This window comes from Amblyomma maculatum, chromosome 10 (genome assembly GCF_055883805.1).
Source record: "Amblyomma maculatum isolate TAMU_Amacu chromosome 10, ASM5588380v1, whole genome shotgun sequence".
Taxonomy (NCBI): domain Eukaryota; kingdom Metazoa; phylum Arthropoda; class Arachnida; order Ixodida; family Ixodidae; genus Amblyomma; species Amblyomma maculatum.
Window position 1 is genome coordinate 35,891,901 of NC_139353.1, and position 24,580 is coordinate 35,916,480.

The 24,580-nt window shown below is 46.9% G+C and overlaps 3 protein-coding genes across 3 annotated transcripts; 1 reads left to right on the plus strand and 2 right to left on the minus strand.

The window, feature by feature from the left end:
* Nucleotides 1-2,717: 2,717 nt before the first annotated feature.
* LOC146176155 (glucose-6-phosphatase 3-like) lies at nt 2,718-6,529 on the minus strand. Its single transcript, XM_084582492.1, has one exon. The coding sequence runs from the start codon at nt 6,329-6,331 to the stop codon at nt 5,249-5,251; it is 1,083 nt and encodes a 360-aa protein (XP_084438618.1). The 5' UTR covers nt 6,332-6,529; the 3' UTR covers nt 2,718-5,248.
* Nucleotides 6,530-7,072: 543 nt separating this feature from the next.
* Brr2 (U5 small nuclear ribonucleoprotein l(3)72Ab) lies at nt 7,073-18,765 on the minus strand. Its single transcript, XM_084582488.1, has 3 exons — nt 17,870-18,765; nt 10,942-14,349; nt 7,073-9,431 (listed from the first exon to the last, which is right to left on the minus strand). Exons 1-3 carry the CDS (start codon nt 18,686-18,688, stop codon nt 7,221-7,223), a joined length of 6,438 nt encoding a protein of 2,145 aa, XP_084438614.1. The 5' UTR covers nt 18,689-18,765; the 3' UTR covers nt 7,073-7,220.
* Nucleotides 18,766-18,932: 167 nt separating this feature from the next.
* LOC146176157 (uncharacterized) lies at nt 18,933-21,888 on the plus strand. Its single transcript, XM_084582489.1, has one exon. The coding sequence runs from the start codon at nt 18,962-18,964 to the stop codon at nt 21,674-21,676; it is 2,715 nt and encodes a 904-aa protein (XP_084438615.1). The 5' UTR covers nt 18,933-18,961; the 3' UTR covers nt 21,677-21,888.
* Nucleotides 21,889-24,580: the final 2,692 nt, after the last annotated feature.

Genomic DNA, 24,580 nt, shown 5'->3' on the forward strand with positions numbered 1-24,580 from the left:
TTTACACCTTGCTCAAAACAGTGATTGAATGATGGAGGTTTTCCGATCCTTTCTCTCTAAAAAAAAGGTGCTTTTTATGAAGTTGATGGCAAATGTAAGATTTATTAAGCTTGCAGACAAAGCAACTATTGTTTCCTCTCATCAAGAGCGGGCACTATTTTTTATCGCGGATGCAGGGAGCGCAAACAAGAGCTCTAGCTATGGCAGTGTTGCGCTTGATGTATGAAATGGAGTATAGATTGTACTTATTTTTAATGAACTGGGCAATTGTACATGTTAGGATATCGAATTAATCAACACAACATGCTAGCAAACATTTGAAGTGTGTGAAATTAAAGTACAAACTTGCCGGTTACGTGGCAGGCAGAGAAAAAAAGTGTACAGTCTTCCACTAGTACAAACAAGCCATACCTATCAGCTTTCCTGAGCGGAACATTGCTCAGGCATCCTAATGCGAAAGGAAAGAAAGGATTTGAAACCTCAATTGTTACTTTGTTGCCGCTAGTGTGTAATGCTTTGCGTGTGCTTGCCTTGCTTTCATGTTTTCAATGTCCTGGTAATTCCTGTATGCATTCCACATAAACCATTTTTTTCATCGTGTGATGTGCAGCCGAGGGTGTTGATTGTAATCCAAAACTTCACTGTCTTGGTTGTCACACTCCTGTACCCACAAATTTTTGGGCTCCCTACACTTGCATTGTTACTTTCTTTATACATTGCTCTTCTTTTGATCAACTTCTTTATTTCATGCAATACTCAATTATGACCTAGCATTTTTTTCTTCTGTGTTAAGATTTCTTGTCAACTTGCCACAAACATGGCAAACTTTGAAAAACCACGCTCAACCTTTATGAATGTTTGTATTTCTCTTGATCTGCTTTTCGAACCGGAGATTCAATGATATTAATATGAAACTTGAAAGTTTGTACGATAATGGCGGACATCGGGAACATGACAAGTTGAAGTATGCACCAACGTCGCAAACATAGCCATCTGCTGTGTTAATGCTGTGTTCAGATATGAAGCTGCATTAAGAAACTACCACACATTTTACACAGCAAGTAATGTGTTGCAGAACATTATAGCCAGAAGCGCTCCAGTTATTGCAGCTCTAAGTGAGGGTCATGTTTGGGCATTATGGATCCAGTGTCCTTATGGCAGGATTTGATCGCAGCATGCCTTGAGATGCGAAAGCACGCTTTAAGTTCGAGCAAAGCGAAGTTCAAGTGCATTCTTGGGCTTCTCACCGTGATAAAAAACTGCCATGTGTTATTGTTTACTGCCAAGTGTGGTACACGGTTGGCAGCAGAAACTGTTTGAGGCTTTTATGTCAGATCGTTTCCCTAGGGCCATATGTTGGCATGCTTAAGAGTTGCTGGCATGCTGAGAGGACAAATAAAGTCGGTTGTATTTGAGCAGCACGTTCGTTTTCAGTCACTCATGCTAAAGCTCATGCAGCAGGCTGTAAACCTTGTTCGGAAGTGTTTTATACATGGCAAAGCAAACTGCATTTTTCACGCTTTTTGTGTCGTTCCTTCCGTTTTGGGAAATTGTAAAATAAAAATGGCAAAACTTGTTTCAAACTTGTTTGCTCATTTCTTGAACCTATGCTATTCAGCAACTTGGATGAGAGGTATTGCACTTGGCTTTCAAATTAATTTTTAAAGGTAATTAAAACTTCTCCTTTTGTGTCTGAAGGGTTCTGCTTGGAGGCGGAGAGTGGATGCATGGAATTGCAAGTAGAAGTACAATTTTTTGATGCGAACAAAAAAAAAGAATAAAGCTAAGCTGAATTCATTGGAAAGCCACTGAAAAATTTTCAGGGTTCGACTTTCTCTGGTAAGGCCAAATCACAAGAATTCATTTCTTGATATTTGGCTTTACCAGAAAAAGTCAAACCCTGAAAGTTTAAGAAAACTGTGTAGTTTACAGAGTTACAGTATAGTAGCATATTCTATGTGAACCTGTGTAGTTTAACTAGTGGTGACACATGCAATGTAGCAGTTGGCGATGCATGCAGTTTATTACAGGAAATTTGTCATCGTGTTTTATGCCTCACAGTTCATGTGCACTATTTTTACTATACGGGTCTAGCAAAGCAGGTTCAATGTGTGGCACTGCAAGAACATTTAGCTGCTACCCGACAGACGAAATGCACCTGTGTCATTATGGCTGTGCAAATTTTATGTGAACGAAACTCTTGGAGTTAAAATCTGGCATTCTCAACAGTCCTCACTAGTGTGCTTATGATAAAGCACACAACAACATTGCTTCACAGCAGTTTACTATCTAATTAGTGCCTTTAATAAGTAGATCATTTAGCAAGGGTAGTTTGAATTGTACTATCATATATCACCCTTTCCACTGAGTGACGAGATGCACGTCATTCATTGTTGTGCAGCAACCAGCCAATACTGAGTGCTCCATGGCTCTATTGCTTCGCAACACTCATTGTATGATTAACACAGAGTATGAAAGTATGTGAAGCTTCCAAAAGATGCAACTGAAATGTCACAACCAGCGTCGTGGTAACCGAGTTTTTACCAAATACCAGAGCAAGGACTAGAGCATTTAAGAATTTTCACAGAATCCTTAGAAGTCTCTCTGTTAATAAGCGGGGTTAAAATGACGGGCACAACCACCAAATCTTACTCGTACGCTTCCACTTGTAGAGGTTTTCCTGGTAACGAGCATGTATTTAACAGCGACAATCACAATTATCGTACTTTATTTTCATATTTATTAGCTCAAGCTTGCAATTGATGCTGTTCATATCAGTAGTATATGTTGCTGCTTTTTGCAGTCACTGCAAAAACAATGGCTGCAAGAACACACTGACAGCATAAAAGCTTCCACCATGCAGAAATATGTGCTCTGCCCTTCTTGAAATAGCAATAAACTCACAACTTTGGCTTATAAAATATCTATGAAACATCTGGGATCACTTACATCATCAGCACTGCAAAAGACTCAGCAGATGACAAATGTTTTAACATTCCCTACAAATACCTTTGCAGTTTGCCCTGTCTAACCACATATACCATTTCAATTTCTGACATTTCTTTGCGGTCCACAGTAGCAAAAACTGCATGGAAACAAATGCTAAATAAATATTACTCCTGCAGCATATAGAGATTCATTCCAAAAATCCTGTCTCCATGTAGTGCAAGGCACTCGATCCTGAGGTGGCAGAAATCACTAGGTGCTAATGTTAGCTCTCCCCAAAACTGAATGCCTGTCGCAACGCTTCAGGGCTGGGGTCCATGCTATTTTGAGGCTGAAAGAAAAAATGCGCCAAAAGGTTATCTCCTTGTGATGGGAGACAACCTATTTTAAAGATCTTGCACATTCTATTTTGCACCTTACATGCAAAATCAATACAACGCAGTGATTTTGCGAGCACCAAAATCAAATACATTAGCAAGAGCCAGTTGCAGATCTATCTTGCCTTGCCTCTTCTCTACAAGCTCTACAAGATTGAAAGTGCACAAAAAAACTACCGCACGGTCAGCTACACAAATGACCTAAAATGAGATGATGCAATCTATCTTTGATGTGACATCATTACAGCGTGCTGGTTTGAAATGGCTGCAAGTGCCACCACTGAGAACCAACTCCTTCTGGTATATTCACAGCATTATACCAGAGGGAGTGTAACACTGGTTTTTGGGCCTCTGTTATTTTCATTCGCAGCTACTGTAAACACAGACTAGAAAAATATGCACGATAGGACAGTTTGACATATAAAACTGATGTCAGCAAAAGCTGCACACATACAACACTTAACACCGCCGTAAATAGCAATGTTTTTCACAGTTAACAGTGAAGTTGCACTATCACAGCGGCATGTGCGCCAAAAACAGCTCTGAGGGGTTGGGTAGAAGGGATCATTGGTCAAATGAAGAAAGCTTGCTTTCAACTGTTAACCACACAACTTGAAAACCGATTATCTTGGACAGACGGTATATCACTTGGAATAAGGGAGTGATTTAGTCATCAACAGCATATACCTATGCTTGGGTAAATGTCAATGACAATTCACTCTTATATTGCACATCTACTTCACCTAAGGATATTCCCCTAAACATTTCACCTACATCACTTGGAATGTTAAAGCTGTCGGGAAAAGATGTGGACTGTAGTTTTGCAGAAGGAAATTTCTGACGCGGTCCTTCAAAAAGTAGATACTCACACAAAACTAGTTTAGAGTCGCTTAATTAGAGCGCTTCCGGTCATGGAAGCTAACAGGCCAGGCAAAGGCGGAAATGAAACCAAATGAACACCATGTAGTGGATGTAGATGTGGAACCACGTTTTAGACTGCCTTTAAGACAAACATGGTGGGACTTAATGAATTTCTTAGGCTGAACAAATTCTCGAACCATAACGTATGCAGTCATTAACAAAGAGGAGACTCTGGAAATATTCTTTAACCCTCCAGATGTAAAACATTTTCACAAATTCGATACATAATCTTTAGTCAAGCATATCAAAGTTTTCACAAGGCTCATACATTTGAAAAACCAGTCACAATGCTTGGAATACATATGTGCCCAGTTTCATGTCGTATATCCATTCACATCACTTTTCGAGGTTGGAAGAACAACTATATATACCGAATCATTTTATTATGCTCTAGTGTCTAGGCAGCACTTGCATTAAGAATGTGTTTTAAGGCAGACACCTCTGCACTTTAACTGTTATATATTTAAGACTAGAAAATGCAACGTACACGCAGGACGAGAAAGCAAGGGATGAAATGATCGTTTTTTTCTAGTTAATCTTTTTCTCATCCCATGTGCCGAGCTCTTTCCATTCTTAAAAATGCCTACGGGTTGAATGGTTTATGTTAATGACATTTGCATGGCTTTTATAGCAAACTAACTGTACCCAATTGTTTCATCACAGAATCTAGCTTTTGTTCATCTTAACTGATGTCCAGGTGCTGTAGGTACATCAAACTTATAGAATAAAAAAAAGAAGTACAACAGTATTACAAGCTCTAAGCAATAACCAGTAATTTCTGAAAAAACGTCTCCCTAACTGCTAAGAGTAAACGTATACACTTCCGCGCAGAGACCTCAAAGTGCTGTCAACTCTTCCCTTTATTGTCTGCAGATCACAGACCAAAGGTGACTCATTCTTTTAGAAATTTAAGATTACTCCAGCCAGTAAGAAAGTATATGAGAGACGCCACATGCATGGACAACGTCACACAAGACACCGTTCTTTTCATCAGGCCGTCCGCTTCATTCGTCGTCGCTGCTACTGCTTGAAGATTCCTTGCGCCGACGCGGCTGGAAAACCTTGTTCACCTGCCTGTAGTTCTTGTACAGCATGAATGGAACGCCGTAGCCGACCGCAAAGGAAAAGAAGAAAAACTGCATTAGGGCGCCGGCGTAGATGAATGCCTCTCGCTTGGGCAGCGGGCAGCTAAGAAGTACGCGGCCGACGAAGATGCCGCCCAGTCCGGCGAATAGCTTGGCCCAGAGAGGCGCCCTCCGAGCGCCTTCGAGTACCTGGTTCGACTTGGGCCGCGACAGTGCGACGCCGAGCCCGAAAGGCGCTGCCATGCACCGCATCAGGCTGTACAGCGCCGTAGTGCTGATGTTCACGTAGTGGGGATCGTCGCACGCCTCGAGTGCCAAGCGGACCGTCTCCTGCGGGTCGAGTCCCAGCGCAGTCAAGCCGACGAAGATGGTCGCGCAGGTCATGGTGATGATGCCGGTCAGGGTGCAGTACTCGGCCATGCGCCAATTGTCGACGTCCAAGCGCTCCAGGACGTAGCCCGTGACGACGCCTATGACGAAACCCAGTATCACCTGGTGCGGGAAGTGGGCGCCTATGAAGACGCGCGACGCGCCGACTGCGCACAGGTAGCTTAGGTAGGCCGTCCACATGAACGTCTTGAGCAGGCGGCGCCGACGCGGCCGTGTCTTCTCGACGTAGCGCAGCGCGTAGCATATGACCACGTACAGGACGGTCGTGGTGACCATGACGTGTCCCGACGGCGAACCGGGCCCAGTCTCGCATGTCTGTGGGGTTTGCGCGAGCTGGACGCCGATCTCGGACTTGATCTTGACGTACCAGAAGGGACGATGCTCATTGAGCACCCACTTGAGGGCCATGTTGACGAACTCTGAGCATGAGGCCGCGATGAGGATGCGGACGCCGAGCGAGTTGTCGAACGTGAAGGCGACCGGATAGAACCAGAGCAAGTTTCGTGGCGGGTCGGCCGCGAACGATACCCACGAGAAAAAGCGGTCGTAACCGTCGAAGTTCTCTTGCAGGTGCCTCGTCATGTGCGCGCCTGCGGTGTATATGGCATCCATGGTGCTACGGTGTGGCGATCAATCCAGGACAGCGCGTACTTTTCGTAGGACCGGCCGAAACACGGCGACCGACCGGCTGGGCAGACGACGTTTCGCCAGCCCCCCCGGCGTACCGTCCGCGGTCTGCGCGGTCCGATTCGTGGCAAATGGCGGCAGCACCGGCGCACCGGCGCGCTTGTCGCTATCCATCCGGCTGACGAGCAAATCAAAGGCCGGGATCACGTGGCCAGGATACCGTTTGTTGTATTTGTGCGTGCTTTTACCCACCGTGTTTTTCTCCTTTTAAGCGCCTATTGCTATGGAAACAGACCCAGGGCTCGGATGAAGCAAGCGCTCAGTTCTAGCGCGATTTATTTCGTCAGACGAGGAGACGCCCTCAACCTTCTCTTCCTCTTTTCTATTGCGCTCTCTCGGCGCGTTCTTCGAAGACTGGTTGCTTCACCCTGCTTATTTTTTGTTCCTTGTTCCTTACGACGCGGGGCTCACGGTAACAGAGCGCTTTGCGCGCGCGCGCGCGCACACACAAATCAGTCCGAGACGGAGATGACGTTTTGACTCCACGTGCCTGGGAAGAAGAGAAGCTACGTCGCCTTGCTTACGCAACCTACCGGGTTTAACTAAAGCTGAACCCCAGCTAATTTTTTTTTTCCAGCTAATGAAAGCGAACCTGTGACAATGTTCAATGGGCAAGTTAGCTATTCACAAGCAAGCTGCGTAGTAAAATCCAAAAATTACAAATAATTGTATTTTTCTTTTTTATTTCACAATGATGCACACGATTTCTATGTACAATTGCATGAAAAACAAAAACGAAATGGAAACAAAGTGTGCAAACAAAAATCCGATGGATTTGTCGAGGCCAGCTCAGACCCCACCAAAAGAAAAACAATCAGTCACTGTCGCTATCATTTCGCTTGCGTGACTCCATTTGGCCAACATGGATGGTGAACTTGTACTCCTGGTCGCACCCCATATAGGAGTCACTCATGTAGTACAATGTGTATGTGTGGTCTCCTGGTGCAGGGGCAACAAAGTCTAGCTTCACCTTGGCCTTCTGCTGCAAGCTCAGTCTCTTGATGGATATAAGCGAGTTGCTTTTGGCCTCACCAATAACCACCCACCAGCCTTCTTCTCTCTTCTGTGGAAAGAGCGGGGCAATGACTGGTCCAACAACTTCATCTTCTCTCTCCAGCTGGACCACCACGTTGACTGCTGAGCCACACCGAATGTGGTCCTTACCCTGAATCTCATACGTGAGCTCAATGTTGGGGTACCTGTTGCAAAACTTAGCCACGTCTGCCATCTGGCTGTCAGTCAACTGGAGCAGCTTGTTGCGGTCTTCATCCTCAAGCTCCATAATATCAAAGACTGTCTCAACACCATGCTCCTGGCAACGCTTGACAACTTCTGCTGTGAAGTGCGGGAGCTGCTTGAGGTAAGAGTCCTTGTTCCACAGGGCCTGCGTAACCATCTGTGCCAACTCCATGGCAGCCAGAGCTGGAGTCAGCCACCCGTTAGAGCTCAACACGTCGACACAGGCTTGGATCAGCCGGATCGCCTTGCCAAGGATGTCTTCTGTGTCGGACTGCAGCTCGGCTGACAGCTGCATTCGCGACAAGTGTGCTTGTAGAAGCAAGTTGGTCTTGACGTGAGGGTCGCTGAACTTAGGGTTGGTCAGCTTGTGGGGCAGTCGGTTGTACAGCTGCCTTAAAATATTGTCTTCATGATGTCTGATGGGGATGTTCTCGTACTCCGCAGCTGAGCTAATGATCTCCAGAAGACCACGAATCTTGGTTTTAGAGTTCAGCGACATGCTGAACAGTTCGATGGTTGTGTAGTTGATGTAGTAATAGGCAGCAATCATGCCCAAGTTGAGTGGCGCAACATCCATCTCATCTTCAATGCTGATACACTTGCTTTGTTCGAGGTCATTCAGTGTGTTTTCAACAAGGTCTGACAGGTGATCCGATAGGTGTCGGTGAGTGACACCTTGGAGGTTGTAGTAGTTCGGGTTCTGCGTCATCCTCCTGTAAAGGAATGTCCAGGTCAGGTAGTCCACAGCATCCTGCTTGTTCTCAATGGTCTTGGTGACAATCTCTGCATTGAAGTGGTCGTGCAGGCAGTGATCAAGATGGCTTTCCACTGGAAGCGGCTCATACAGGAACTTCTTAAAAAAGTCCTTTTTTGAAGACTGGCACAGCAAAAGGCACTTTCCATCCTCGTCAACGAGGGGCCGGTTTGCCCTTCCAACCATCTGCAGGACATCTGTCACGGGGTAGTCTTCGTAAGCGTGGATTTTGCCATTGTAGAACTGAGTGTCCATGATGATGACCAAGTGAGCTGCCAAGGCCAGGGCCCAGCAGAGGCTTCGAGAAACAACCACGACCTGGATGGCGCCACTGTCAAAAAGCTGCTCCACTAACCGCTGGTCAGCTGGGCTCAGACCTTCGTGAAGATAGGCCACACCATTGCTTAGCGTCTCTTTCAGTGTCTTGTCTGTGATCTTGTCCAAGAACGGCTTGAGGTCATCTTCTGTGCAATGAAGGAACTTTGAGGCCTGACCCTCGGATGCAGAGTAGGTGAGAATGTCAATAGCTGTCAGGCGTGTCTGCTTCCGTGAAGGTACAAAAACGATGACAGGCTTTCGTGGAGAATGCCTCATGATGCCCTGGTAGACAGGCTTGCTCATGGAGAGAAGGCGTGATGCGTTATGAGTGATGTTGAAGCCCTGGATGTGCAGCTCCAGCAGGACGGGCCTCACATTGGGGTGGAAGTTGAAGGTCGAGTTGACATTGGCTCCGAGCCACTGCCCAATGTCTCGAGCATTTGCCAAAGAGGAGCTGAGTGCCAGGATTCGAATCTGCCGTTCGATCTGTGAGGAGATGTAGCGCATTCGTGAGCAGATGACCTCGAGAACGGGACCGTCCTCTCCACCAACTAGGTGCAGCTCATCCACAATGAACAGGTTGATGTTCTGCACATTCTTGCGCTGCTTCCATCGCCGAGACAGGACGTCCCACTTCTCTGGCGTGCCAATGATGATGTTGCCCTTGGCAAGCAGCTTCAGGTCTGTGCCAGTCTCGCCTGTGAGGATCACAACCTGAAAAAGCACATACAGATGACATGTTAATCTACTGTTATGTACCAAAAAGAGAACTGCATAGTTTGCATAGCACTGAAGGGAAGAAATGCACATTTGTAAGATTAATTCAATAAAATTTCAAAACCGCAATTCAATTTTCCTTCCTATTCTCTCCAAGTCATCTGACGGGGTAAATGGTGGCAACCATATAGCATTTTTTGGTATGCATACCTTATGTCGCCGACATTACAAAGGTCATTTTTCTCTAAGCCAGTGACTCTTCCTTTTTTATCATATAAAACTTTTACTTGATCAATCTGAAATAAAAAGTCTCTCGAAATCGTGCATTTTTCTTGCGCAGTATACTAGTGTCTCACACAAAGCTTCACTATTACAATAATTGTGAACCTGGGTTATCCATAACTTGCATATAAAACAGGCTACGTAATAAGCATTTGCAAAAGCAACTTCTTACAGTACATGCAAAGCTTCAGCACAAACGGTTCAAAATATATTGCTTATAAAGCTTCAAAAAGGGGTAATCATAAAATGAAATATTAATACAAACAAACTCCCAATAAACAGTTCCAATTCAGTACAGTAGTTATCTGGACTAAGAGAGCTACGTCTAATCTGGAGGTTCAGAGCCCAGCAAAATGATCTAAAGTTTGTATGTCTGCTTCGTTTAGGGTCTGTATTCCGACTAAGCATCGTTATCGAAAGTGTCGCCATCTCCCTTACCTTGAGTCTGGTGGCAATCAAATTGACACCCGGTTCCAATGTTTCCACCAATTAGATGACTCAAGGTCAGGGAGATAGCGACACTCGATAATAATGAAAGCTCGGAATACAAGCCCAGGTGTCCACTGAGGAGTGAGGCACATAGCTACGAGAGACACCACAGTAGAGCGCTAGGGAAATTTCGACCACCTAGGGTTCCTTAATGTGCACTGACAATGCACAGTACAACACAGCCACCTTGCGCACACTGCATAAATTTCAAACTGGTGTATAGGAAAGGAAAGGCACAGTATTTGCCACACTTCTCATGTGGACACCTGAGTTGCGCCTTATGGGAAGGGAAGATGGTGGTGGTGAAGTGAAAGAAGTACCATAGTGGAGAGGTACAGAACAATTTCCACCACCTAGAGACATTTACGTGCATTCACATCACTGTGCCAGTTTCTCAATGCTAAACTGCCCAGCAAAACCATGCCAAACAGTGCTTTTAAGTAAGTTGGTTCGTGGCATATCCTTAAGGTGGAACTTAGGTGCCTCCCTATTTTTTATTTTATTTTAGTGGCACAACGATTCGACTCAAATGACTAGAAAAGAAGCACTTAATAAGTGCACTTCACCTAGCACCATGCCTTGATCCAGATCCACAGCTATTCATGAGAGGTAGACAACTGCAATGTCGCAGTTCAACGCAAGTGCAACGAGATCTAGTTGCTTCCTCCCCTTGGCTCAGCAACTAAATAATTTCACAGTAACAAGGACAAGTGGCATACAAGGAATAATCCCTCACCTTCTTGTTTAGCTGCAGGCCAAACTTCTGTGTCCAGTCGGCATATATAATCTCAGCAAGGGCTTCCTTTGGAGTTACGTATACACATCTGCCCTCTGGCACCTGGGAGAAGAGGCGCAACATGGCAAACTCTGCGCAGATGGTCTTCCCACTGCCCGTGGGAGCACCAACAAAGACGTTGTCGTCACTGCTGTAGATAGCGTTGAAGACCTGAGTCTGGATTGGGTTGAAGAAAGGAAACTTGTCTTTGTACAGAGCCTCAAATGTCGGATTGCGCAGGGCAGACACAGGCAGGGGCTGCAAATCCAGCAGCTCTGTGGGTGGAGGATACTTCTCTGGAAGTATCAAATGCCTGAATGACACAGGCAGCTGGGTTTCTGCGTTGATCCAGCGGTCCGACACAATTCTTATGAAGTACTGCGGTGGCAAGGGCTCGAAGACAGGCACAAAGAACTTGATGAGGTGCTCATCTTGAGAGAACTTGCTCTTGAGCAGGAAGTACTCATGATGCAGGATCACCTCCGAGTCCACATCCTCGACGAGGATCCAGAAGGCCTCTGACGTGCCGTGAATCTTCTCGTCCCACTGGAAGTCAGGTGTGATGGTCAGCTCCACACGGAGCATGGACCGTGTTATGGGCTGGATGTGGGCTGCCAGCTCCAGCTTGGGGAACTGGTGTACGTAGCGGTGTACGAGTTTGCCTAGCTTGGGCATGCGGAGCAGCTCGCCAATCTCGCTGACGCCGAGGTCATAGAGGCGCTCCCACGGAAAGTTTTTCTTCTCTACCTTCTTGACCACTTCATCGGGGACCTTGCGGAACTGGCGCAATGGTGTCATGGACTGCCACATGCGCTTGTCAATCATCTTGCACAAGGCCAGAGCCTTGTCTGTGAGCTGCGCCCATCCTCGATGCAACACAATCTCGAAGATGGCACGCATCAAACGGGCCGCACTCTGGGTCACGTAAACCATGTCGGCCATGAGGGCAAGGCCCTCCAGCTTCAGCTGAGAGATGTAGGCCTGCAGAAGAACGTTCACCTTGGCTGTTGGCTCCTCCATGCTCTCCTTGATGGGGATCGGGACACGTTCCATCAGCTTTTGGAGTTCGAGCTTCTCTTCCTCGCGAATGGTGATGTTCCGGAACTCGCTGGAGAGAGAGAAGACCTTGAAAAGCTCAATCTCACTCAGAGTAGGCTTTAGAAGCTGATTGTAAGTGGCCATGGTCTCGTAAGTGCAGTAATAGTAGCTGGCGATTCGCCCAAGTTCGGTCACTTGCAAGTTTCCGGACTTCTTGTCAAATCGGAGCAGGTTACTCTTCTCGAGTTGTGCAGCAGCAGTAAAAATCAGGTCAGCCCGTCTCTGTTCCAGCAATGGATCTGTCTTGAGCTCATCATGAGAGATACCATACAGCGTGGGTACTCGAAGCATGCGAATGTAGAGGTATGTGTACCCCAGCCACGTACATGCATCCTTCACATTTTGAATATTGCCGAGGACAATTTCTGCGTTCAGCACGTCAGGCAGTTTGCTGATCATCTGGCTTTCGATAGGCAGCTGCTGGTTCAGAAGCGACAGGTAGTACTGCAGCTCACTATGGTTTGTGATGAGGATGCCTTCACCCTTAGTGTCGTACTGGGGTCTTCCTGCTCTGCCCAACATCTGAAGGACGTCCAGGGCTCCCAGCTCCACCCAGCGCCCCTTCTCGGGGTTGTATATCTGGGTTCCTTTGATGACGACAGTGTGAGCTGGAAGGTTGACACCCCAAGCCAGCGTAGCTGTTGACACAAGCACCTGAATGTGGCGATCAGCAAACAAGTCCTCCACTAGGGTACGGTCCACACGACTCATGCCAGCATGATGGATGCCAAAACCATACGGCAACAGGTCCTTCAGTTCAAGATTCTTCACCTGTTCTGCTTCAGACCTGAGCACTTCTGTTGAGGCTGACCCTTCCCGAAGAAAGTGTCCCAAAGTGTCCTTTTCAAGACACATGTCACGAACGGCCCTGGCCGTCTTTCCAGTCTCCTTTCGCGAGTGGACAAAGATGAGAATCTGGTTCTTGCCCGCATTGTCGATAACTTTTTCATAAAGGATTTCATTCATGAGCTGGAAGCGTTTGATAGCCTTCTTCTCTGTGATTCCGATGTACTGTTGCTCAAGCGGCACAGGCCGGAAGCTGTTGTCGAAGAAGAAGAGGCCCTTGGCAGGGTTAACCCTGAGAAATGTGGCCACATCTTCATAATTGGGAAGGGTGGCACTGAGACCAATCAGTCGGACATCCTCCTGCGTCATTTCAATGTTGCGGATGGTCCTTGCCACAAGAGCTTCCAGAACTGGGCCCCGCTCATCGTGGAGCAGGTGGATCTCGTCGAATATCATGAGGCGCACTAGCTGTGTGTAGGTGCGTTCGCCGCCCTTCCTGGTGATGATGTCCCACTTCTCCGGGGTGCACACAATCACCTGAGTGGCATTAATCTGCTCTCTCGTCAGCTGGTGGTCGCCCGTCAGCTCAGAGACAGTGATGTTGTACGAGTTGAGCCGCTTGCTGAAGTTTCCCACCATTTCCTGGACAAGGGAACGCATCGGGGCGACATAGATGATCTTGAATTCGTCTCCATTGATAGAACCGTCCGGGTTAATGTGCTTGCCTATTTCCCGCATCATGCAGAGGAGAGCAACATTTGTCTTGCCGGCACCGGTTGGGGCACACAGGAGGAGGTTTTCGTCGGACTCGAGTGCGGCCTTGTGCAACCGACTCTGTATCCGGTTGAGGCTGCGGAATCCCTCGAAAGCAGGCTGTGCGTACTTGGGCAGTTTGTCGACTGAGATAAGCGACTCGCTGGAGTCGAACGGCTTCGGCTTGAGGGCAGGCACGTGGATCTCCTCGTAGCCTTTGCGCTGCTTGCGGAATGAGCCATCAGGCAGTTGGCAGCGTTTGTTGGCCATGAAATGGCTGCCATGCTGGAATGACAGGTCCTCCAGATCGAGCATCTTGCACTGCGACATCTGGAGCGCTCCGTCTTCGTCTACATCCATGGGCTCCAACTCGGCATTGACTCGCTCCCGGCGAACCTGCGCTCGCCTCTCACGCTCCTCTTGCACCATGTCGTCCTTGTCCGTATTCTCCAGTTGGCGCAAGATCCGTTCCAGTTCTGGGTCGGCCTGCATCTTGTCGCGTAACTTGGAGCGCTCGGTGGCACTCTGTGATGAAGCCAGTAGTGTGCAGTAGAGAATCATTTGCCGATGCTGACGCAAAACCTTGATGAAGTCGAACTGGTTGAACCCGAGAAGCAGCACCAGCTGGTTCTCGACGTCACGATCATCAACAGCAGTCTTGAGGATGTCTAGGACCTCGCCAGCCTTAGTCTGTGCCACAACGGGGTCATCATAGAACTTGCTGAGCTTGCGCTATAATAGAAGAAAGCAAGAATCACTAATTTTAGCATAGGAAATCGATTGCAAAAGCAGTCAGTGACAGATATAATTACAGAGAACACCCTCCTCAAAAAGACAGTACTCTCCAGGCAAACCTGATGATTCTAATGCTAAAGCCAACATGTCAACAACAGAACACCTATAAATGTAAAAACTATCCAGAGTTGGCAAGTGAATCCTCCACCTTTTAGAAGGTGCATCTCCCACCTACGAGTGTCCACCTGCAAATCACATACCAACCTCCACTCTCAAGTGCCTTCATCAAACCACCCACCTGGATGCCCCCAGAAGTCTCCCAATACCATAAACCTCCATAATGAAAGCAAAAGACGTACTGGGCCATCTAGCGGCTGAAGCTGCACACAGGAGATGCAAATGGCAGGCAAATTCCAATATACGCACCAGGTGTGGCAGGTATTCAAAAACACATTTTAGGCAAAACACTATTAAGTACCTCATAGTAACAAAACCTTTTCAGTCGCTGCAGCAAGATACTAAAAGAAAAAAAGAAAAAAGACCTTTGCTCCTCAAAAGACCCTTTTAAGCCAATGGCATTGATCAATTCTCACAAAAACATGAGTAATGCCCTTGTACCTGCTAGCATGACCATGCTTGCTATGGCGAATGCAAGAGGTTCACCAAAGCTTAATCGGATTAACAGCGGCATTGTGTAAATCGGGCGAAGCCACTGGGTGAAGGGCATCCTTTGAGGGACATCTGCCCCTTTCTTCAAGAGTTTGACAGTTGTAAACAAAGCAGATTTTAGGCTAACCCACATGAAGAGGAAAAACTGTCATTGTCTCCTTGGCTGCACAGTAATTGCTGCACTCCTGAAAGCCACTTTATCATTTGACTTCAAGTATAGAGAAAACTGCAAATGTCAGAGATTGTGTGGCCACCACTTCACGCAAAAAACTAATTTTTCAGTGTTCATGCATATTGAGAGCATTGGCATTCAATATGTGAGCCATATTCAAGCCGCCATCTATGAGCACCCCGCTAAATCCATAAGGGCACTTGCCACGGGGCTGCTGGTTGGCGAGACAACCATCTGACAAATGGTTAATGAGGACCCTCCACCCTCAGCTCCCCAGCTGTTAACCCAATAAACTATCACGGATGAAACATGGTGGGAAGGGGCTCCAATAGCCAGCAACACATAATTGTGGCTCCCAAGGTGGCTGTTCTGGATGCAATTTCGAGCATGTCTGAGATCAATCTCATTGAACAAAACATTAAAAGAAAAACGACTTAACGACCAGCCCATGCAAAAAGATGCCTGTCAACCTAATATTTTAAAATACAAGCAGATGAAAGGATCCCACCTCGCTCATCCAGTGATAATTACCAACAACCAAAAAGTACCCACTTTTCATACAGGCAAGGGGGTGGGGGTGCACTCGAGGCTTTGCCATGCCATCTGTTGAAATGCACCCGCTAGCGCCTCTGTTGATGTAGCGATGAACTATTTGTGGAAGCCTGTGTGTCAGATTCTCCCTGATGACAATCTGCCTAAGTATGCTCGTATCTCACGATCAATAGTAAATAATGTTTGCTCCAAGGGAAATAAAATTTGTGCCTTTTTGCTTGCATAATCTTGTGCCACACTGATTCTGAAGCCAAGGGAAGCCAAGCCAGTGCTCTTTACATTATTCTTCATCTGGCTCTGGGCCTTTGCTCTTTTCCGCACAAAAATGATGTTAATCCTGTCACTGGTATTGATCTGCCAAGCTTAACGAAATTACCTTAGAATTCATAAAAAATGAACATCCATGCAGCAGCTGACAGTGATCAATGACATCTGCCTTCTCACGTTAGTCGTTGAAAACGGCCACTAGAAGCTAATAACTTCCGACACACAGTGTGAACTTCTGGAGCACAAAAGCTTAATCGGATAGAACACTGAATTCTAAGCCATTATTTTATTTAAGCACAATCATAAGCTCCCTGTCTAAGATGCTAGATTTTGCACAATTTTGTTAGAAATACTGTTGGTAAATTTTTTAGAAACGGTAACCTTCCTGACCTGTGTTTCAGTACTACACTGAGGTAAGCAATCTGCAAAGTGTTTGTTTGCACAGCTAGCTTACACCGCCATTTCTATCTACTCAGAATGATACATTACTTCTAAATCTGGTGTAATCGCTGCACATAGAGTTGCTGCAAACCTTAATTCCAGGTCAGTGCTACGGTGCAACAAACAACGACTGCAAAACAGCCTTGCTGGACGTCCCATCCTTACTGCAAGCACACGAGAGCATTTGCTCGACCATTCTCTCGTGAAAATAAGGCAAATAAGATGCTTTCAATTGCCTTAGCTTTCTACTGAAACAGCGTCTGCAAAGCTTCGGCAGTTTGCAGCCACCAGAAATGTGTTTCTCCAACGCGAGTTCAAGAAATGGGGCAATTCATCATGCTACTATAATACTCCACAATGTTCCTATGATGAGTAGAAGACAGTAATCAACGAATATGAAAAGCTGCAAGTCTTGTAAATTCTTGCGTGCGATGCAGCCAACCAGCGTTTGTTGCTGAGTTGTGGCACAATCCAGGGTGGCTATCTAACTAACTGCAACATTGAACAGGAAGCACGATTATACTACAGCACAGAGCTATACGGAGCATTCTACTGATAAGAGTAGATGCTGACAAATATAACAAAATTCAAAAATGATAAAGACCGCTAACTATATACGGCAGGTACTTTAAAGCAAACTTAGTGCTGTGCAGGCAGGCCTGAAACGATCCAAACATGGCGCGCTAGCGGCAATGATGCTTCCATTGTCTGGTAGCGCAACTGCAGTGAATAAATACCTCCTGTACAAGCTCAGATGGCCCAACACATATGTCAGCAGATAGCGTTTAATGTGAGCTAGGAACGAATTACACGACAACCACCTCACAAAAACTGTTGGATATCAATCAATTAGCACCACTGCTATTGGTTGATATATCCGCCTGTCAGGGTCGACCATTAGGAACAGGGCTGATTGGTTTGTGACAGTTTTCGTAATGTGATTGTTGCATAATTTGGCTCCTGCCAAGCATTTGCACCTAAAAGTTCCCTTGTTAGTCCGATGCAAGCTCAACGTGACTAAATACTCAAACCACAATATAACAGCAGCAATTCTGCGAATCCGTTTTTTACATGAAGACGTTAGCTTGAACAACAGGTAGAAAACTGGTTCAAAATATTTTGGCGGTACTCTGAAGCCCTCGTTTCAACAAAAAAGAAAAAATATCTTGACAGATGGAGAACAGCTAACCTCTTTTCAGCTTCTTGCCTTCAGATTCAACGTTACATCGACTCGACGTTCTTAAGCTGTTCTACACAAGCCATGTCACGGACTCGGCACTTCACAGCCTTCGTACACAATGACAGCTGACTAACAGCTCCAACCAAACATCCACACTGTTACACTATGTCCATTTACGACACGCATTTGGCCACAAAGCCCGTAAAAGCGTAAGTCTTTGGCACGGCAATACCAACCTGCAACCAGTAGGCATCGATTTCACGAGGATGTAAGCCTCCTCCTTTAGTTCCCTTGCGGCCGCCTTCTCGGCCCGATATCAGGTTGGTCGCCTGCAGAGTAGTGTCCAGATGGGCCTCTTCGCCCTCGGCCTCATCGTTGGAGTCGTCCTCACGCACCTCGCCCACGATCTCGTCGTCCTCTTCGTCCGACTCCTCAAACTGGACATTGACGCCGTACGTCTCGTCAATGTTCTCCTCCACCACAGGCTGCTTCTCGTCGACGCCATAATCGGTGATCTTCTTACACAAGTTCACCAGTAGCGCGAAACGCTCTTCAGCAACTGGCCCGAGCAGTGCCTCCGTCTCCTTACGTCGCTCGCCCTCCTTGATGCGGTCACTCTTGAGGACAGCGAGGATTTCATCGGCAGCACCGCACAGGATGTCGCGCGGTTGATCCCCCAACGCTTCTTGGATGAAGCTGAGTAGCACCTCATATGTTTGTTTGGTCTCGGTCGTCTTGGGTCGGTAGAGGATTCCGACGACGTCCTCGACTCCTTCCGAAAGCAGCGACTGGCCTTTCAGCTTGGCGGCGTCGTACCTGCCTTCGTCGGACGCTTTCTTCTGCTGCTTCTTGGACTTGCGCTCGTCCTTACTGGGTTTCGTACGCTGGTAGCGGTCTCCCATGCGGGAACCCTCGAGCTTACCAACGAGAGAAACCACTTCGCCGGTCGCTTCATCACGAGGCCGCCGCTCGATGAGCCGTGTGTCGGCCTGAAGGACAAGGTTGGAGTTTGCTTTGTATTCGTACTGTAGCGAACGTGCGGCAACGTCCGCCATATTTGTTGCCTAGTCCATGTGACGATTTTCTAACGTTTCAGCGTTTCAGCCGGTTCCGCCGGTTCCGCAGCGAACAGCCGAACAGAACAGCCACGAGAGAGCAACACTGTCACATTACAAATATTTTATAAAAACGATCCTGAAGGTTAAAAAATCAATCGCTCTTAATTTTGAAAATAAATATGTTAAACTTGTAATTTTTAAGCGCTACAACAAAATTCTAAGTCTAAGACCCCACGTGGAGCCGCTTAGCGTCTCTTTTCAACCCGTGCAATGGCGGCCGGCAGCATGGAAGCTGCGACAGCATCCCTCGTTTTTCAATACTTGAGCGGTGTCGACAAAGCTCTCGCGAACCAGTTCCAGAAGAAGAGAACCACCAAGCCCCTGCCTAAAGGTGTCCCTCAACTGGACCAAGTAGTGAAAGCCTACTTCGACGGAAAACCACAGCAGCGCAAGCTACTCCAGGCGCCATGTGCTGCGGCGGGCGCTACGTCAAAGCCGAAGCACGACGTATCTGCCTCTGACGATTCTTCCAGTGAAGAAGAAACCAAGCCAGTTAAGTCCACGCCCAAGGTAAATGCCTCTAAACAGAACGCACAGCCGGGCAAGACGCCCACCCTTGTCCAGAAGCCAAAACCCGCTGGGACCGAGGACTCTGACTCCGATTCGGATTCGTCGGAGGCGCCGAAGGGCAAGACTGCGCCCGCTGCCACGCCGAAACCTGCTGCTGCTGCTCAAGCTAAAGCTCCGGCGAAGCGAGCCAAGCCAGAGACGGACTCGTCAGGCAGCTCGGATTCCGACGCGGCTCCACCTAGCAAAAAGCCCGCCGTTCCGACACCCGTGCTCAAAGCAGCGCCCAAGAAGCAAGCCGGAAAAGCGGGCAGCAAAGATGACAGTTCGAGCAGCTCTTCGGACGACGACGATCCCCGGAACAAGGCTGCGCTGAACAAGCCTGCCGCTTCTAAGCCGGCAGCGCAGAAGAAGCAACAGGAAGAAAGCTCCGATTCATCGGATTCTGACGACGGAGGAGGGGCGCCCAAACCACTGCCCGCTAAAAAGCAGGCTACCGCAAAGCAAGCACTCCAAGCACCATCCAAGAAAGTTGCCGATCAGCAGTCTTCAAGTTCTGACAGTTCAGAAGAGGAGCCTGCACCGCAGAAGAAGCCATTAAACGCCAAGGGAGCGGCTACACCTGCGACCAAGCCTCCCACACCTAAGCTGACACCAGCTAAGCTGCAAAAGGATGAGGAGAGCAGCTCAGAAGAGAGTGAGGACGAGCCTCCCAAGAAAGTTGCCAAGCCGGCTGCCACTGGCAAAAAAGCACTGCTGAAGGTATCCATTGGCCCTGCTAAGAATACTCCATCGGCTAAGAAAGAGGAGTCAAGCGACAGCTCTTCGGAGGAGGATGAACCTGCTTCGACAAAGGCTACTGTTGCCAAAAAGCAAACACCAGCCAAGCCGGCTGCACCAAAACCGATCCCTGCCAAGAAGCAGCCTGCTGCTAAAGACAGCTCCAGCTCTGAAAGCGAGTCTGAAGATGACAAGCCATCGACAAAAGTGGTTGCTCCAAAGGCCAAGACGCCCTTAAAGCAGACCTCAGTTCAGAAGCCAGCACAAGCCAAGAAGGAGAGTTCAGATTCTGAGAGCGATTCCGAGGAAGAAGCCAGGCCACCACCTTCCAAGGTAGCTGCAAAACCAGCGCAATCCAAGAAGCCAGCACAAAACAAAAAGCAGAGCTCCTCAGACTCTGATAGCGACTCAGAAGAGGAGGCGAAACCAGTGCCTCCCAAAGCTCCTGCAAAACCACCACCAGCTAAAAAACCAGCTGAAGCCAAGAAGGAGAGCTCGTCAGATTCCGATAGTGACTCTGAAGACTCCAAGCCGGCACCTGCAAAAGCTGCAGCGGCGAAGCCAAGCCTGGTTAAGAAGCCAACTCCTGCTAAGAAGCAGCAGGAATCTTCTTCCGATAGCAGTGACGAGGAGGAAGCACCAAAGCGGGCTCCTACAAAAAGTCCTGCCGGAACACCAAAGCAGCCCGTTGGAGGCTCTGCTAAAACGCCGGCCAAGAAAGAGTCATCGAGCAGCTCCGACAGCAGCGATGAAGATGACAGTGCGAAAAAAAAAGTGACCAAGACCCCACCTTTAAAGCCTCCTGGAAAAGGAACTCCAGTTGCCGCTAAGCCTCAGCAGGATGACTCCTCTTCAGACTCCGACGATGATGACAACAGATGGCCAGCGAACAAGCCAGCACCCAAGGCAACTCCGACATCACAGAAGAAGCCCCCACAAAAACAGGAAAATCGGCAAGATGACTCGTCTTCAGACTCGGATGACGATGACAATAGATGGCCAGCAAACAAGCCAGCGCCCAAGGCGACTCCCACATCAAAGAAGAAGCCTCAACAAAAACAGGAATCCTCATCTTCTGAAGAGAGTGAAGATGAGGCTCCTGCAAAGCCAAAGCAGCAATCGAAGGCACAGCCAAAGAGGCCTGCTGCCAAGCAGGAATCGTCATCTTCGTCCGAGGACAGTGACGACAAAGAACAGCCGGTGCCGAGTAAGAGAGGGAAGTCTGCAAAATTGCTAACTTCAACACCGAAAGTGGCCACAAACAATGCAGGGGATTCAAGCGAAGAAGAAAGTGAGGAGCAAGACGAGTCTAGCAAGAAGGGCAAGCTAAAGAAGGGGGGCATGCAAAATGCATCGATGCTCAACGGCACTGGTGATCCTGGTTCCGCTGGAAAGGGGAGGAAGAACTCTCCGTTTCGAAGAGTGAGGCCAGAGCAGGTCAATATTGATCCCAAGCTTCGCGACAACTCGTTTGAAGCCAAGGCAGGTGCACGGGGGTCCTGGGGTGAGAAGGCATACAGTGTACTGAAAAATGTTAAGGGCAGGGACTTCAGGCATGAGAAGACCAAGAAGAAGCGGGGCACATATTCAGGCGGGAGCATTGACACGGGCGTCAACTCGATTCGCTTTGATGAATGAGAGGCCTGCATGCCTTATCAGCATTTGTACAGGGCAATTATTTGTCACATGATTTTAACCTTAACCTTGAGTTTTTGCAGTCCTCTTGTTTGTGCACTGCTCAGGGTTATCAGCACACCTTGAATATCGACGTACCAGGTATAGGCTGTTCTTTGTTCTGAAAACCATTGCCAAAGTGGGCATATAAGCATCCAATGAATTGTCATTAAAAGCATGTTTCAGGCAATATTATGGCTTTTCGTAATCACTTTTGGTTGTCAGGAATTTTTGTTGACCTCTTTGTGTCTAGGAGTGCAGACGTCTTTTATATCATACACATGAGGTGCATCCATGTGCTGTTTTGTCTTGGTGAGGTAGTGGTTTTTTTTTTACCCGTTTGTAATATTTTTTAGTCATCATTACTATTTCACTGATGATGAGTGTGCTTATAATTGTCTTGGTGCCAAATCAGTACTTTGCAAATTCAACTGGCCTGATTAAATTCCATGTTTGATAGGCTCAATACCAGTCACTGCGCTGGGTCATTCAATTTATCCAAAACAGTTGCAACGCAGGAAGCAGTGAGCATTGGAATAGTGCGCGAAATATATTTTCAATATAAGCATGTAGAAGATTATATTGAGTGAATGTTTATTTGTAACAATGAAATATTGTTTATAATGCAGCATAAAACGTTTTACTTGCAACATTATGATAATGTTGATTTTACTAACAGTGCTTGCCTGAGTGCCTCATTTCCATGCTCGAAAACTGGAATACTTCCACAAGCAATAAGTGCAGTGAATGTTTCCTCAAATTCAAGTGCATGTTTTCGATGTCAGTACAAACATGCTGTCTTGTTTCTCTGAATGTGCGTCACTGTTGTCGGTAATTGGAGTTATTAGGCAAGAGTAATTCAAAGGCGAGCATTCTTCTAGTTCCTGCACAGCATGTGTGTGCAATGTCCTTTGACTTTGCCTAATAACCAGTTTGCTATCGCTGTTTAAATGCGCTCTAAGTTGTTCCCTTGGTAATCCCAGCCGTTTTTCAATGGAGGTGAGAAAGCAAGACACCCGTGTGTTGTCAGTGCACGTTAAAGAATCCCAGATGGTCGAAATTTCGGAGCCCTCCACTATGGCGTCTTACATAGCTCGAGTCGCTTTGGGACGTTAAACACCATAAACCAAACGATTTGTTCCTGCGGTATGCCATTCACCTTCAAGGATAGCGGAATTCTGGCGTGTTGAGAATGGTAGAATTAATGTAATTTATATTCCAATGGCTTGGACGTACACAAAGACTCGTTTGTATACTTTTTGTGCACTCGCATTTTTTTTTTTTTTTGTGAACAGCTATTGGGTGCTTGTACCTACATTGCGCATGGCTGATGTAAACGGCCACCTGCCGTCCGTGGTAGGTAGTAGCAGAGCAAAGCATCACCTGCCATGGTCGGCAGGTGGAAGAGTTAAAAGATAGAAATATCTCTCCTCGTTTAGAAAATATGATGGGAGGCAAAGGATGGCGTAGTGGCGTGGGGTGCGTGTCGAGAGTAAGAGAACGAATCCGGAGTCGCCTCAAGAAGGAAGTGATTATGACGAGGGCTGAAGAATGCTACTTGAGGGTGGTGATTTGAGAATAAGCCGAAGGGTGACTATCGTGAGAGCAAGGTTACGACAAAAGCAGAGGAATGCACCACAGGTATGCATGAATGAAACAGTAGGGTGATGAAGCTGGAGAGCATTGGTGGTGGAGAGAAAAAACATGAAGGTAGGTGTTAGCAGGAGAGAGTGGGTCGAGCTCAGCCTGCGGCTGCTGATGCGGATATTAACACGACAGCATTAAGGTTGCCATTCAGAGAAAAAACTGGCATTAATTAGGATTGTAGTCTGAGTTGGCAAAATATCACGAGCATGCTTCTGGCAGGCTGTATTTGGCAGCTGCTGAATGGGTACCTGTTTTGAGATGAGAATCTAACCTTCCAGGGCCATCAGATCATGAGTCAAGACGTGTCTAACGATGTTTAGCATTCTAGATAATAAGATTAAATATTCAACATGTTTGTTCTTAGTCAAAATTCTTTAAAAAGAGGTCCCCCAAGATATAAGCCTTTTAAAGAAGTATTTCATCCAAATTGTAGACTAATCGCATAAATGCTGTTAAGATAAAATGACGCAGGCCGACATTTAGAACAAAGGCATGCCCCAGTGTCTGGTATTAATATGCAGTATTCTTATGCACTCAGAAATTGGAAGCATATTTATGAAATAATGCACGTATGGTCATACCTCCAGCAGTGTTTACAAAAATAAATTATTTAACTGTTCTTATTATTAACAGATAGCAGAGGTTAAATGATCCAACCAAATCCTGAATTGTTCTAAGAACTTGTCATGGTATGGGTAGTGAGAGACAGGGCTGTGTGTGTGCCAACTGCAGTGCTGGGGCTTCCGTTAAATCGTTATGTTAGGCTTAACATGACACTATGCTTATACAAGTCGAAGTGATAGTAAAGAGCAGCACAGCAGATCCATTAGTACCTCATTAAATTTATTCGACTTACGCATACTGATAGGCAGCAAGCCATAATGCGTACATGGATTTTTCAGTTACAAGAATTTTTAAAGCTGAATTATTGTACCTGTATCAGTGGCCTTCAGTTCAATATTAGAAGTCTAGCATCTATGACCAACCAATGATTACTCAAATTGACAAACTCACTTTGTCCTGTTCAACTCTGAACTTCAGCAAAAAAGCTTATTGCTTTTACTATACAGTTGCAGCATTCGAGGGCACAGTTTATATGCAATTATTTCTGCAATGGGGGGGGGGGGAGTTCAAGTTGTTGGTATGATTTACCCAGAAATTCACCTGTTGCTTATATGCAGGGTTGCCCATTTTCGAGTAAAATCCTATTATACCTGATTT